Source organism: Grammomys surdaster, unplaced genomic scaffold (assembly GCF_004785775.1).
Source record: "Grammomys surdaster isolate TR1022 unplaced genomic scaffold, NIH_TR_1.0 332341, whole genome shotgun sequence".
Taxonomy (NCBI): domain Eukaryota; kingdom Metazoa; phylum Chordata; class Mammalia; order Rodentia; family Muridae; genus Grammomys; species Grammomys surdaster.
The window spans coordinates 1-15,792 of record NW_021627598.1 but is presented as its reverse complement, the minus strand read 5'-3'; the positions used below and the strand labels follow the sequence as shown (position 1 = coordinate 15,792).

The 15,792-nt window shown below is 45.1% G+C and overlaps 1 protein-coding gene across 1 annotated transcript in view; it reads right to left on the bottom strand.

The window, feature by feature from the left end:
* The window catches only part of LOC114616515 (protein transport protein Sec24B-like), a gene marked incomplete at its 3' end in the record, with an annotated part of 34,646 nt that extends 30,173 nt beyond the window's left edge, over positions 1-4,473 (bottom strand). Inside the window, exon 1 of the mRNA XM_028761959.1 lies at positions 4,374-4,473. Coding sequence (XP_028617792.1) covers positions 4,374-4,473 — 100 coding nt within the window. The remainder of the gene's footprint in view (positions 1-4,373) is intronic.
* Between the last annotated feature and the right edge of the window lie 11,319 nt (positions 4,474-15,792).

The following is a 15,792-nucleotide window of genomic DNA, read 5'->3' as shown; positions in this document are numbered from 1 at the left end:
TTTGGAAGTAATGTCAAGCCAAGTGAAGCTGGGCCTGGTGGTACAAGCCTTTAATCCCAGTACTTAGGAGGCAGAGACAGGAAGACCTCTGTGAGTTCAAGGCCAGCCTGTTTTATAGAGAAAGTTCCAGGCCAACCAGGGCTACACAGGGAAACCCTGTCTCAAAAAAAAAGAAAAGAAAGAAAGAAAGAGAGAAAGAGAGAGAGAGAGAGAGAGAGAGAGAAATATTCAACTAATACTTCATATGAAAATGCAAATAATTCAATAAATCCATGTGTAACTCAGAATGAGAATCTGGAGAAGGGTATCTCCAAGGTGAAAAGAAAGGAGTTTACAGATGCAATGTCCTCAGACTATCTTCATCCAAGTACTGAGAGCCTAGTACCTAATCTCAGAAAAACAGTACAGGCAATAATGAAGCCTCGTTTCTACCCACAATGTCGAAGCTTCGTAACTATGTCGGACACTGCATGCCTGGATCTCAGCATTTGGATGTGAAGCAGGAAGATCAGGAGTTCAAGGCCAGCATGGCACCTTATTAGAGTCTGTTCTAAGAGTACTGAACTCGGAATTAGGACTACGTGGCCTCATTTAATAAACCTTTATTTAGTGAACACCTGAAACTTGCCCACCACTGTTTGCAACACTAAGAACACAGCAATAAACAACACAAACAGCCTCTCTCACCAACCTTCCTCAGCCATTGGTGGAAAATGCCTCACCTGCTCACCTTTCTGGATCTTGATTTCGCCTGCCAAAGCAGGGAACTAGACAAGGTGTTTTCCAGACTGGGTTCCAGAGCTAACTAGATCTCCATCTCCATCTTAGCGTTCTGTGGAAAATCAAATCTGTCTTTAAAACACTTGCTGTTTTTTAATTATTTTATATGACGGTGTGTTTTTGTCTACACATTTGTCTGTGCATCATATGTGTGTATCACATACAAGTCTGGTACCCACCCCCGCAAAGGTCAGAAGCGAGCACTGAAAATTCTGTAACTTGAATTACAAACAGTTGAATTAAAAACAGTGATCTAGGGCTGGAGAGATGGCTCAGTGGTTAAGAGCACTGACTGCACTTCCAGAGGTCCTGAGTTCAAATCCCAGCAACCACATGGTGGCTCACAACCATCTGTAATGAGATCTGATGCCCTCTTCTGGTGTGTCTGAAGACAGCTACAGTGTATTCATATATAATAAATAAATAAATCTTTAAAAAAAAAAAAAAAAAAAACACAGTGATCTACCATGTGAGCACAGGAATTGAACCCTGGTCCTGTGGGAAAGTAGCCAGTGCCCTTAGCTGCTGAGCCATCTCTCCAGCCCCCATTTGCTGTTTCATGTAAAAAAAAGAACTGACACTGAAGACTTCAGGGAGTAGTTGTGTGGGTTTCTTCCTTTCCCAAGCAAGCTCCAGTGGACAGACAGCATCTAACTTCAATTCTGACAATTCCTACCTGAATTAGGAGTCAGATCCCACAATATAGTTCCCTTGAGAGGTTGATCACAGATAGCATGCTGTCACAACTTTCCTTTATGTGATGATAAGGTAAGTTCCTACTACCCACCCCTTGGAAATACCCTTTCTGGTTTGCTATAAGATACTACAGGGAAGTGTGGCCATGCCTGTAATCTGAAGGTGGAAGCAAAAGAATCAACAAGCAGTTGGGAGGCTGAGGCAAAAAGACCAGGAGGTAACAGTCATCCTCAGTTACAGGAGACCGTGCTCAAGCAGAAACAAGTAAACACAACATTTCAAAGGGCTATGACCTCGATCCCATCTCCAACAAAGCAAAAGAAAAAAATGTAAGTAGCCACGCCTCAAAGGGGTGCACACAAGCAAGGTCTCAGGGAAGGGGCGCCTCCAAAAGCATGCTGGTCAAGCCAGAATGTCTACCCAAAGGTTACTAAGTAGAGACTGAAAGGTCAAAATCTCCAGCTCACCAGTCCCAGCCTGAGGCTGACTTAATTATACTAGTATAAAACAGGTTCACAGCCAGTGGTCAGAATTATTCTCAAAATTCCAAGACTTTTGGCGCCACGTGACAGGACCAGATCCCCTCAGTCTACCAAGGTTATGAAGGAGTGATCTCATTCTGTCTGCTATGGTGTTTCTCTTCTCACTGGCTTGGTTTCCCATGGTACTTCTCATACTTCTGATCTATTCTTCTGTATTATTACCATGGCTGGGATTCCAGCGATCCAGTAAAAAGCAAAGTGGTTTCAGTACATAACACAACCTGAAATTATTGCTTAATCTTCATGATTACTTTCTCTAAAACTGAGAAACAAAATCAGATCTGGTCCTCCCTCTCTGTGTTAATCCCTTCCACAAAACCAAACCACACGGCCTCTAGTTCTTTATTTCCAAATGCCTCAGCATGACACATGTCAAGACCTTTCTGCAACCTGGTCTCTTCTATGACTCTTTCCACCAGTTCCCTTTGCTCTTCTCCACCACTTCCAGTTTCTACACAGGGCCTGCGCTAAGTGCTCATTTCCAAGATTGTTCCTCATGTAACCTCTTCCTAGAGACAGCCCTTCCCTCCCCTCCTCCAACTACCTACAAAATCACTCAAGACCAGCCAGAACCAATTTGAATGTTGCTAAATACAATTCAGGAGAAGGGATTCTGTTTCATCTACTACTCTAACTTTGAATACTGATCTGGTAGCCAAGCAACAAGTAAGTATAAAGAGAAACCAAGCATCACTTCTACTGGGCATCAAGACATGAATTTATTCCACATCCATGCGGCTGAGTAAATATCCTGGCACCTCTGTGTCCTCTCAAAAAACAAAAATGACACATGAAAACCAAGGACACCATCCTTTGAAAGTGTGAAACATGGATTTATAATGTTCTAATCTGGGACCTATTTCTAATTTACGATGCTCTGTTTGCTCCCCATACAAAGATGTGTTAAAAGATAAAACAAAGCCTAGTTCGCATTTACAAGAAGCCTACCTAAGTTGGATTCCCAAAACCCACATGGTAGAAAGAACCAACCCCCAGAAGTTGTCCTCTGACCTCCGTGTGCAAGCAGGGGCACATTCATTTATAAACATGCACACAAAATAAGCAAGGCTGCTCACAAATCATATTTTCACTTGGACAAGTGTGATATCACCAATGACACTGTTCACCTTCAAAAGCTCTTTATACTAAACAATGACTATAAGAAGCATGAAATATTGATAAGTAAGGTCAATCTGGGGATCTTAAGACTAAACCATCAGTTTTATTTTTAAATTGTGAATAAAAATTCCACCTGATTCTTGGGGTGTTTCATGTTTGAAAAGCATTAACAATTTTCCAAACTTTGGCTGTAAACTTTGATTAGCACACTGTGGAAACCAGGTCAATGATCTGATGAATACTGGTTGGTTTTGTTTCTTGACACAGGACAGAGGGATTTTTTTAGCTTTGATTACGTTGGGAGGGTCTCATCAGACACACTGCCGAGTCTCTAAAGAGGGCCCCTCCCCCAGTACTATTTAGGAACATCCCAGATCTCTAGAGCAAGGGCTAGACATGCTATGGTAAGCTCATTTCTCAGCAATAACTCCTGCATGCTGGGAGCCTATAACCTCGGTATGAAAGTCACATTCGTGTTTCCCTACGCAGGCCCTGCCTCAAAACAGGGCCAAGCAACTCTGGCATGTTTTTCTAGATTTTTAAAGTGAAGCTGGAGATGGGGGGGAATCTAAAGGTGTTCTCTCAGATCCTTTTGACACCTGCTACCCAAGAACGCTACAACAAGCAAACTCCAAAGGTTTGAGCAAGCAACCGCAGCGGCAAACCACAACAGATCCCGAGGCCGAAGTGGGTCGGGGTTACAGTTACACTTCTACAGCATATTTACATCCTTCTGCCTACAAACTTGAGAGCAAACTAAGTTCCCTTCCATGGCGGCGTGCTCCCAGGGCCTTAAAAAAAATCAAAGCTACGTCCCTGGGGCCGGAAGGATGCGATCCACTAGGTACCAAGGCTACTCCAAGCCCTCCATAGACCACGCACTCTGCGGCCCCGGCGTCCTGTGAGCTCTCGGCGCCGAAAGGGTCGCCCGGGGCAACCGGCCGGCGCCCAGGTCCGAGCAGACCGTCATGCCGGCCGCCGAGCCCTACGCTACGGCCTCCGTCCGCGCGGGATGACTGGCCTGGATGGCAGACCGCCGGCAGCCCCGCCCTGCCGTCCTCTCGGTCGCTCCCCTCGCCGCATCACGGCCTCCATGCTCCACCGCGGCCTCGGGGCCCCACCGCGGCCTCCCCGGCCCGGCCCTGCCCGCCCCGAGCCACCGCGCAGGCCGCCCGCCCGTCCGCTCTCCCTCCCGCCTGCCTAGGCCCCGCGCCGCGCCCCGGCCTCCCGCCTCACCGTTCTGCTGCGGCGGCGCCAGGCCGGAGACTACTCCGCCGAGCTTGGGCGGCATCCGGGCGCCGGCGGCCGGGTGAGGGGACCCGGCGGGGGCCGACATGACGGCGCGGCTGGCGGCGGCGGCGGCTCCTCCGCGGCGGGAGATGGGCGGAGGGAAGGAAGGCGGGGCCGCGGAGGAAGAGGAAGAGGAAGGAACGCGCCCGCGTCACAGGCCGAGTCACTCTCACTGAGGACCGCGACCCGGGCACCCACGCTCGGCCGCGCCACCGCACGCGCGCGGACCCCAGCCCAGTCCTCCCGCGCCAGCGCCCCCTGCAGGCCGGAACTGCGACCACCGCCCCGCAGAGGCCAGGCTGCGGCGCCGCCGAAGGGGAAGGCGCGGGCCACTGTGGCCGCCGCTACCCGGATGGAGCCTGCGCCCTGCAGGGCTGCAGAACGGTGCAAAGCTGCGGGCTGAGGTCCTGGGTCACGGAAGTCCCAGCCCACCCACGTACCCTTCCTCGGAAAAGGATGCTTGGCTTTGGATTTGTTATTTATTCTTGTACACACACACACACCTCCAAATTAGCAGCACAAATGTTTATTGGAAATGTATAATTCCGAACAACAAACATTTCTCTATAACAGATTCTCAATAATGGCAGTAGTCAAAACTTTAACCAGTGACTTGAAACACTAGGGGAAGAGGAAGGCGAACACCTAATAAAAAGAGAGCTTGAAGACTAACTTTATATTCCACCCCCCACCCACCCGCCATGGGTTGGCTCCGCCCATTGGTGTTTAAGAAAGGATGCTGTGGCATCCTGAAGACAGGTCACCCTGCTTTGACTACCTTAGTGAAATCTTTGAAGCAATCTCCCTGGTCCATGCAGCATGTTGACTGGCAGGCAAGGACTGCATTATCCAAGTCATTTGGGCATCGTGGTCCCAACTAGGTCACGGTCACACAGTAGTGGGTATGCAACTGCTCAGAAACGTTTGGATTCAGAATGAGATCTAGTAAGATGACATTTCCGGAGCGGTGGAATCCTATATACTGGAAGGTTATGCAAACCTTAAAGCTTCATAGTTCTAGAACACAAAGTCTTCCTTAAATAGTTGCCGTAAATTAATGACGGATGCCCTATTGAACCACACTAAAAATAAACTTTGGAGTCATGAGATTTCCAACTACATTGTGCTCTATATTCATATATATTGTGGCATTGTTCAGCTTCTTCACGGAAACTCAATCTTCCTGAGCTAGAGATCACACCCCCACTTCATCAAGGTCGCCGTTCAAGCTCCAGCCCTTGCCAGGAGTCCTTTGAATTTGCTTAAATTGAGGATGACACCATGTGAGTAAGGGACTAATAAACAATTGGCTTTCTGCCTCTGGAATGTGTTCTTGTTGTTGGCTTGTTTTAATCAGGTGTATGGATATGCTGTCTCTTCAGGGAAGATTCCTCACACAGACTGAAATATTACATTTTCATAGATCTCCATAATGTAATTACCCCAAAAGTATTTACTTTTGTCTGTGGGTTTTGTTGGGTCCAAAGGAAACTCCAGTACCCCAAATTCCAAAAGGCAATCCAAACATCCGGACATGAGCTCAGCCTGGACTACAGGAGGATTTCTGGCAGTTAGATAAAAGGCAACCTTCCTCACAAACTTGTGAAACTGGTTTGCCTCTGTGGTGGTTTGAATAGGTATGGCCCCATAGACTCATGCGTTTGAATGCTTAGCCTATAGGGATTGGCACTGTCAGGAGGTGTGCCCTCGATGGAGGAATTACCTCACTGTGTTTTGAGGTTTTGAGGTCTCCTATGCTCAAGCTACACCAGTATGGTGCAGTCTCCTTCTCCTCCAGCACCATATCTGCTTGCAGGCTGTCATCCTTCCCACCATGATAATAATTAACTAAATCTCGGAAGCTGTAAGCCCCAAATTAAATGTTTTTCTTTATAAGAGTTGCTGTGGTTGTGGTGCCTCTTCACAGCAATGAAGCCCTAAGACCCCTTCCATCGAAAGGAGTTATTTCCCATACCTCTGGCAGAAGGGACCACATAGCTACCTGTGGTGCCTATTAGCATGTCAAAGCCCATGCTGGCCTCCATCCTCCCTCTGTACCACAAACTCCAGTTATACATCTCAAAGTCCATCTTAGCCCTTCTCCCCTCCGCCCTACCCTAAATTTTCTCCACCTCCCCTCAGCTACTCGGTCTCTTCAGAACCCTGCTATTGTTGCTCTATCCTCTCTGTTGGGAGCTCTCCCTCTCCCTCTCTCCCTCGGCTCCTAATTCTCTCATCATGTATTCTCTGTTCTCTACCTCCTGCTGCTATTCTCCCCTGCCTTGTAGAGAGCCCTGCCCGTGTCCAGTCTGCTGGCCATGTTCATTCCACTTCTCTCTCTGCTCTGAATTTCACACACACACACACACACACACACACACACACACACACACACACGCGCGCGCGCGCGCGCACGTGTGCACACATGCATATCTACAATTAAAACTCTCATTCATACTATCAGTTTATACTGGCTGGGTTGGGGGGTTGGGGTGGTAGTGTTTTTTTCTTCCACTTCTTCTTCTTCTTCTTCTTCTTCTTCTTCTTCTTCTTCTTCTTCTTCTTCTTCTTCTTCTTCTTCCTCTGGTTTTTTGAGACAAGAGTTTCTCTGTGTAGCCCTGGCTGTCCTGGAACCCACTCTGTAGACCAGGCTGGCCTTGAACTCATTGTTTTACTTTTGAGAAAAGCTCTCACTATGTAGCTCCAGGCTGGCTATATTCATGTAGCTCTTCCCGCCTCAGGACCACTACACATACACAGGACTCTTCACAATCTGTAGCTCCAGTTCTCCGTTAATTCACTACAGTATTTGTATCAGTCAGGTGTGGAACAGTGGATCATGCCAGGAAACTTGGTATGCTCTGAGATCCTGGCACGCAGGTACCCACTGAGACCTCCTACTCCCTGCTAGATTCCTAGCCCAGAACACGTGACCCCACTCACCATGTCAGTACGATCATGTATTCCAGAGCAGAGTTCTACATGTTAATGAGGTATCTAGACATCCTGATACAATACAGGATACAATAAAGTGTCCCTTCCTGGATATTTCTTCCTGTAAAGCGTATTTAATCTGTGGTCCACCTTGAGAGGGTGGTATGTACCCATTTTTCATGATGAACAACCAATAAACAATTTGGAACCAAGGACTGTCTCTTTCATCAAGAACTGCCATGAGAAGCATGGGGAAGGCCTTCAACTACTGAGGCACCATCTAAACCTCTTGCAGAAAGCCCCTCTGCACCCCAGACAACCACCACCAAGCTAAGGACAGTCACCTATTGATTGAGCTTACTATTAAGATTACTGAGTTAAGCTGGAGTTCCTATTCCTCCAGCCCCAGGCTTGTCATTGTCCTCAGCCCCCAATTCTGTTCTCAACTCTCCATGACCCAGTGGCCTAGATGCTTCATCACAGGCCCATGGATCCCGACTCTTCGTTCCTGACTCCTCTGTGTGGTTTTCCAGCAGTGACTGGATTCCCGGGAGTCAGGGAACCCCAGCTTCAGCCTCCTACATCCTAGGCTGTGTTGTCCCATCCCCTGAGCATTGAAATTGTCTTTGTGCTTCCCTAAAGCCCAGCACCCAACAGTGGTGGTGCGGGGTAAGCACAGTCAAACACTCTGCATTTCACCTCCACAGTGGTGTGTGTTTCCACACCCCAGCGGTGGGGCAAAACACAGACCCACGGTCAGGGTTCTCTGGAGTCATAGAACTTACGGAATGTCTCTATATAGTAAGGGAATTTATTGTAATGACTTACAGTCTGTAGTCCAACTAACTCAACAATGGGCAGCTGTGAATGGGAGCCTAGTAATTACTCAGTCCCACAAGGCTGGGTGTCTTTCCTGGTCTTCTGTATAAGCTGGAACCCTGACAAAGTAGGTTCCAACAGATGTGCTGGCAAGTAAGTCTTCCTTCTTCCAATGTTCTAATATAGGCCTCCAGCAGAAGGTATGGTCCAGATTAAAGGTGTGTACCATCTCACCTGGATTTGGAACTAGCTTTGTCCCAGGCTGGCCTTGAACTCAGATATCTGCTTGCCTCAGTCTCCCGGGATTAAAGGTATGTACTACCTTGCTTGGGCTTAAATTCTTCATGACCACTATGTCTCAAGATCTCCATGTCAAGATCCAGGTCAGAAACTTGTGTCTTCCAGCCTCAAGATCTGGATCACAGGTGTGCCCTCCATATCTGGGCTGTAGGTCATTCCAGATCTAGTCAAGTTGACAATCAGGAATAGCTATTGCAGTACTCTTCTAGCATGTTTATGACAGTATTCAGGAATTGCAGCACCAAATAATATATGTCAGTGACCCGTGGGCGTATTTTAAGCTGAAGGAATTGAAGAAATGATTGTTGTAGGGGAAATTCCCCAACCTTCCCCTGAAGCAGATCATGAGACGGCATGTGCCTTTGGGAGCGTTGCATCCTCATCCCAGAAGACAGGAATGCTTGGACCATTTGAAGGGAACCCATGACCTTCTGCTTTTCCTCAAACCCAGGTTTAAAACACATTTAACCCTTCCTTCAAATTTCCAATTCTTTATGAAAGCCTCAGTGTCCTATAAAATGTTTAAAAGTTTGTACTTTGGTCTTTTGGTATAGGGGATCCAACTGGGAGCATAACAGAGTTTAGAGACACTTTGGGTGTCGGGGGTGGGGAGTTTCATCAGCCTTTAATTAGCAGAACCAGAGAGAAAGCCAAAGCCTGTTTAGCTCCAGTACCTCCAATTTACTGCAAGGCATCCCGGGTTAGTTTGCGTCGCTCCTCATAAAGCTGCACTAATTACAATGGCCTATTTCTCCTGTCAATGGACGTTCAGTTTTACATAATGTGTTTCTGAGGCTGGAGCGGTAGCTCAGTTGGTAAAGTGCTTGCATTACAAGCTTGAGGATCTCAGTTGGAGCCTCGAACTGCAAGTCGATACCTCTCTTTCCTCTCCTCTGAATCCCTGTCTCTACCCTAACTTGGTAGCAGGCCACATGTTGTAACTCCCTCTTCCTGTCTACCCCATCTCCAGTAGATCAAGCAGAGCTTCTCCTCTAACCACACTCCCAACCTGTCCTGTTATCCCAGCCACTCATGCCTGGCAGAGAAGCAAACAGGCCAGCCGCTGAGACAGGTAGGCAAACTTCAGATCTTCACTCTCTTTCCTCCCCTCCAAATCCACTCCTCCAGTCTCATCCTTAGATCTGTAGCAGACTCCCTGTTGTAGCTTCTCACATTCTGCCGCCATTCCCAGGGGACTAAGACAATCTTGGTGGAAACCCCTGCTTTCCCTCACGCCTATGACTAAATCCCCTTAGCCTCACACCCAGTCCATCACCATTCCTAAATGTCAGCTCCTAACACCTAGAAACACATTTTACTCAGAACCCTCAGTGGCCACACCTAACAGAATCCTGAAAGAATTCTCCACCCGGCAACACACAGAGACCACACCCTCCTAAAGAACCAGAGAGAGCAACAGAAACCAAGGAACAAGAAACCCATCCAACAGCCGGGCAGTGGTGGCGCATGCCTTTAATCCCAGCACTTGGGAGGCAGAGGCAGGCGGATTTCTGAGTTCGAGGCCAGCCTGGTCTACAGAGTGAGTTCCAGGACAGCCAGGGCTACACAGAGAAACCCTGTCTTGAAAAAACAAAAAAACAAACAAACAAAAAAAAGAAAACCATCCAACAAAGACAAGCCTGGCACCTAAAGTTATCACCACCCCAAACCTAGATGCCTAGGTGCCAGCATAAAAACCCAATCAATAATGGAAAACATGTCTCCACTAGAGCTCAGCAACCCAGCCACAGTAGGCCCTGAGAATCGCCACATAGCTGAAGTACAAAGAGACATAGCCTTAAAATAGACTCTGAATGTGATGGAGACCCTTAAACAGGAAATGAGTAAATCCCTTAAAGAAACCTGTGAAACACAAACAGTGGAAGGAAATGAGTAAAACAGTTCAAGACCTCACAGTGGAAATAGAATCAGTAAAGAAAATCCAAACTGAGGGAAATCTGAGAGTGAAAAACTTAGGAACTTGAACCTCAGAGGCAAGACTCACCAACAGAATACTAGGTGGAAGAGAGAATCTCAGGCATTGAAGACATGATAGAAAAAAAATGGATACCTCTGGCATGTGTGATATATCTATAGATATATCTATAGATATAGATGATATAGAGATATAGATATATCTATAGATGATAGATATAGATATATCTATAGATACATCTATCATCTATAGATATAGATATCTCCAGGCATAACACAACTAGGAAACCTGGAACACATCTAGGAAACCTGGAGCAGTATAAAAAGACCAAACCTAAGAATAATTGGAATTATTGGAATAATTAGAATAGAGGAAAGAGAGGAAACCCAGGTCAAAGGCACAGAAAATGTTTTCAACAAAATCACAGAAGAAAATTTCCCTAACCTAAAGAAGGAGATGCCTATCAAGGTACAAAAACCAGACAGAACACCAAATAGAGTGGACCAGAAAACAAAGTCCTCTCAGCACACAATGATCAGAACACTAAATGTACAGGAAAAGAAGGAACAAAAGCTGAAAGAGAATATGTGATGCTATTAGAGTAACATCTGATTTCTCAGTGGAGACTCTGAAATCAGATGGGACTGGATAGATGTGCAACAGACTCTAAGAGACCACAGATGCCACACCAGGAAACTATACCCAGCAAACTTTTTCACCACAATAGATGGAGAAAATAAGACAGTCCATGATAGACCCAAAGTAATATCTATCTACACACCCAACCCCACAAAAGGCAATAGAAGAAAGACTCTGATCTAAAGACATTAAACACAACCAAGGAAAACACAGCAAAAAAATAATCGAATGAATAAACAACCCAAGGCCAGCAAATCAAAAAGAGGGGAACACACACCACCACTATCACACAACAACAACAACAACACAATAACAGTAATCAACAAACACTGCTCACTGATATCTCTCAACATCAATGGTCTCAACTCCCCAGTAAAAAGACACAAACTAACAGAATGGATGAAAAAACAGGCTCCATCCTTCCATTGTACCCAAGAATCGCCTTAACATCAAGGATTGGCATCATTTTAGAATAAAATGGATGGAAAAAGATCATCCAATCAAATAGACAAAGAAGCAAGCTAGTATGGCCATTTTAGTATCAGCAAAAGTAGATTTTTAAAGTCAAAACTAATCAGAGGAGATAGGGAAGGGCACTACATACTCACCAAAGGAAAAATCTTCCACAGGACATTGCAATTCTTAATATCTGTGCAGCAAACACAAGGGCACGCAAGTTCATAGAAGAAAAAACTACTACAGCATAAATCACATATGATCACATATGATCCTACTCTTGCCAATAGATAGGTCATCTAAAAGAAAACTAAACAGGGAAGGTCTTGGTTGAACTGATATAATAAACCAATGGACCAAACAGATATGTACAGAACATTTCACCTAAACACAAAGAATGTACCTTCTTCTCGGCACTTTATGGAACTTTCTGTGAACTTAACCACATATTCCAAAACAAAACAAGTCTCAACAGATACAAGAAAATTGAAATAACACCCTGCATCCTCTTTGAACACCACGGATTAAAGATGGATATCATTAACAACAAAAAGCCTATAAACTCATGGAAACTGAACACCTAACTACTGAGTGAAGAATGTGTCAAGAAAGAAATGAAAGACTTTCTATAATTCAATGAAAGTGAATACACAACTTACCCAAACTTATAGGACATAATGATGGCAGTTCTAAGAGGCAATCTCACTGCACTAAATGCCCACATTCTTTTTTAAAAATTTTTTTATAGAGATTTATTTATGCATTTATTTAATGTATATGAATACACTGTAGCTGTCTTCAGATACACCAGAAGAGGACACTAGATCTTCTTATAGATGGTTATGAGCCACTGTGTGGTTGCTGGGAATTGAACTCAGGACCTCTAGAAGAGTAATCAGTGCTCTTAACCACTGAGCCATCTCTCCAGCCCCACATTTTTTTTGTTTTTTAAGATGGAGAGATCCTGAAAAATAAAATAACTGGTGGAGGTATCACCATCCCCAGCCTTGAATTGTACTACAGACCCATAGTAAGAAAAATAGCATGGTACTGGCATAAAAACAGACATGCTGATCAATGGAATTGAAGTGAAGACACAGACATAAATCTAAACTCCTTTGGACACTTGGTTTTGATAACAAAGACAAGAATACACACTGGAAAAAAAGACAGCATCTTCAACAAATGGTGCTGGGCAAACTGAACAGCACCATGAAGAATCCAAAGAGATCCACACTCATCACTCGGCACAAAACTCAACTCCAGATGGATCAAAGACCTCAACAACACCAGATACAGTGAACCTGATAGAAGAGGAAATAAGGAATAGGCTTAAACTCAAAGGCACTGGGAAGGGGCGTTCTGAAAAGAACACTGTTAGCATAGACACTAAGATCAGTTAACAAATAGGACCTTATGAAACTAAAAAGCTCTGCCTGGCAAAGAAAACCATTATTTGGGCAAAGAGACAGTTTACAGAATGGGAGAAGCTTCTTCTCAATTGCATATCCGGTAGAGGACTAATGTACAAAATATATAAGAAGTCAAAAAAACCCAAATAACCCAATTTTAAAAATGAGTTACAGATCTAAACAGAATTCTGAAGAGAGAAAACTCAAATAGTTATGAAACAGTTAAAATGTTCAACATCCTTAGTTACCAGGGAATTGCAAATCAAGACTATTTTGAGATTTCATTTTACACTTATCAGAATGGCTAAGATCAATAACACAAGTGACAGCTCATGCTGGCAAGGACACAGAATAAGGGAAACACTCATCCATTACCGGTGAGACTGCAAGCTTATACAGCCACTATGGAAATCATATCCTCAGGAAGATAGGAACTAATCTACCTCAAGATCCAACTATACCACTCTTGGGCACAACTTATAGGATGCTTTGTCCCACTACGGAGACGCTTGCTCAACTATATTCATTGCTGTTCTCTTCATAATAGCCAGAAGTTGAAAACAAACCAGATATTTCTCAACAAAGCTTTTTCCTCCAGCAGAAGGGAGCAGGTATAAAGACCCAGAGTCAGACATTACGCAGAGAGTAAGAGCCCTTGACACTTAGGCCTAACCTAGATATTGCCAGCAAATCCCTCCCCTCAGGACTCAGGGAACCCTGCAGAAGTAGATGCAGAAAAAGATTAATAGCCAGAGGGGATGGAGGAAACAAAGGAAGCAAAGCCCTCTGTATCGTTCATATGAACTCACAGAGACTGTAGAAGCATGCATAGAGCCTGCACCAGTCTGTACCAAATGGAGTCCTATTGCTGAAAGAAGTGGACACATGCCCCACCAGAAGCTATCTCCAATCGATAACCACTTGCAAATAAAAATATAGTTTCCTCCGAGGAAGTCTCACTGGGGAAACAAACTACTCTTAAGGATAGGCTGCATGCCCAGCAGTAGATGGCAACAGGAAATGAACTCGAGGGCATCTTTTAGAGGTTTCTTGTCTCACAATGGCTTTGGCTGTCTTGGAATTCATATGTAGACCAGGATGGCCTTGAAGTTATAAAGATTCACCTGCTTTTGCCTCCCAAGCGGATAACTGGGATTAACGGTGTGTGCTACCATGCCCAGCCTTAAGTTTTATTTCCATTTTTACTTTTTTTTCTTTTTATATTTGGTTTTTTTTTGTTGTTTTTGTTTTTTGTTTTTTTGTTTTTCGAGACAGGGTTTCTCTGTATAGCCCTGGCTGTCCTGGAACTCACTCTGTAGACCAGGCTGGCCTCGAACTCAGAAATCCACCTGCCTCTGCCTCCCAAGTCCTGGGATTAAAGGCGTGCACCATTTTTACTTTTATTTTATTTATTTTCTCTCTTTTTTAACACTACAGGTGTTATTTTATGTGTTACTGTGTGTACATTATGGCTTCCAGTTTAGTTTTTATGGGGTTCCTGAGTGTACAAACAGATGGGTCTCTTCATCTACATCCACTTCTTGTGCCTTCTTTTGGGATCTTTTCCTTTTGTTTGTTTTGTCCTATTCTGGTGTGTTTCATTTTATTTTATTATTATCCCCTAGAAGCCCGTTTGTTTTCCAATGAGGGAGAGAAAGGGGATGGAACTAGATGGGAGGGGAGAAGAGGAGGAGGGGAGGAGGGGAGAAGGGGAGGAGGAGCTGGAAAGAAGAGAGGGAGAGGAAACCATAATCAGAATATATTATATGAGAAAAAAAAGAGAAATCTATCTTCAATAAAAGGAGAGAGAGAGAGAGAGAGAGAGAGAGAGAGAGAGAGAGAGAGAGAGAGAGAGAGAGCGCTCTAGGCATGATGGCACATGTTTGCAATCTCAGCACCAGGGAAACAAGAGACAAACATATCCCCGGGGATCACAAACCAGCCAGCTTAGTCTACTTGTCACACTGGGGCCGGTGAGAAATCCTGTCAAGAAGAAGGAGGAACAGCAGAGGAAGAAGAAGAAGAGGAAGAAAGAATAAAAACAAACAAACAGATCCTGGAGAAAAATACTTAGATTGTCTCTGACATCCACATGCTGGTTTAGAGGCATGCTCACCCATGAGGACATGTGTGCACATCCCCACCCCACAGGTACACACATGTATTCAGTATTCTATACAATGATACCTAGGTCTTAAAGTGTCTGAAATACAGACTCTCCAACTCAAACTCAAATCTAGTGAATCAGAAACTAAAAGATGGAGGCCAGCAAGCTCTGCATATGGTTGGCTCTTGGTCTCAGATCTGATTGGACTGAGATGTGTCTAAATGTCTCCAAGTATGTCTCTGATCTTAAGAGCCCGGACCCAGTCGGTGGTTTTTGAGACTGGGTTTCTCTGTGTAGTTCTGGCTGTCCTGGAACTCACTCTGTAGACCAGGCTGGCCTTGAACTCAGAAATCTGCCTGCCTCTGCCTCCCAAGTGCTGGGATTAAAGGTGTGTGCCACCACCGCCCGGCTCAGTGGGTGGTTTAATCCATCAGTGAATTCACCATTTGAATAGGCTATTTGAATGGACCAGTGCAACTGTGGAAGGTAGGGTGTATTTGGGGGAAGTGTTGTGGTAAATCTCCAACTCTAATAAGCCCGGGCAAGGGAAACACAACTCAGTTAATATGAATACAAGCTGCACGCCTGGACTGGGCAGATCTACCACGACTCTACTCTATCCCCAGCTATGAGATCCCTTTACTCCACTCTATCCCCAGCTATGAGATCCCTTTACTCTACACTATCCCCAGCTATGAGATCCCTTTACTCTACACTATCCCCAGCTATGAGATCCCTTTACTCCACTCTATCCCCAGCTAT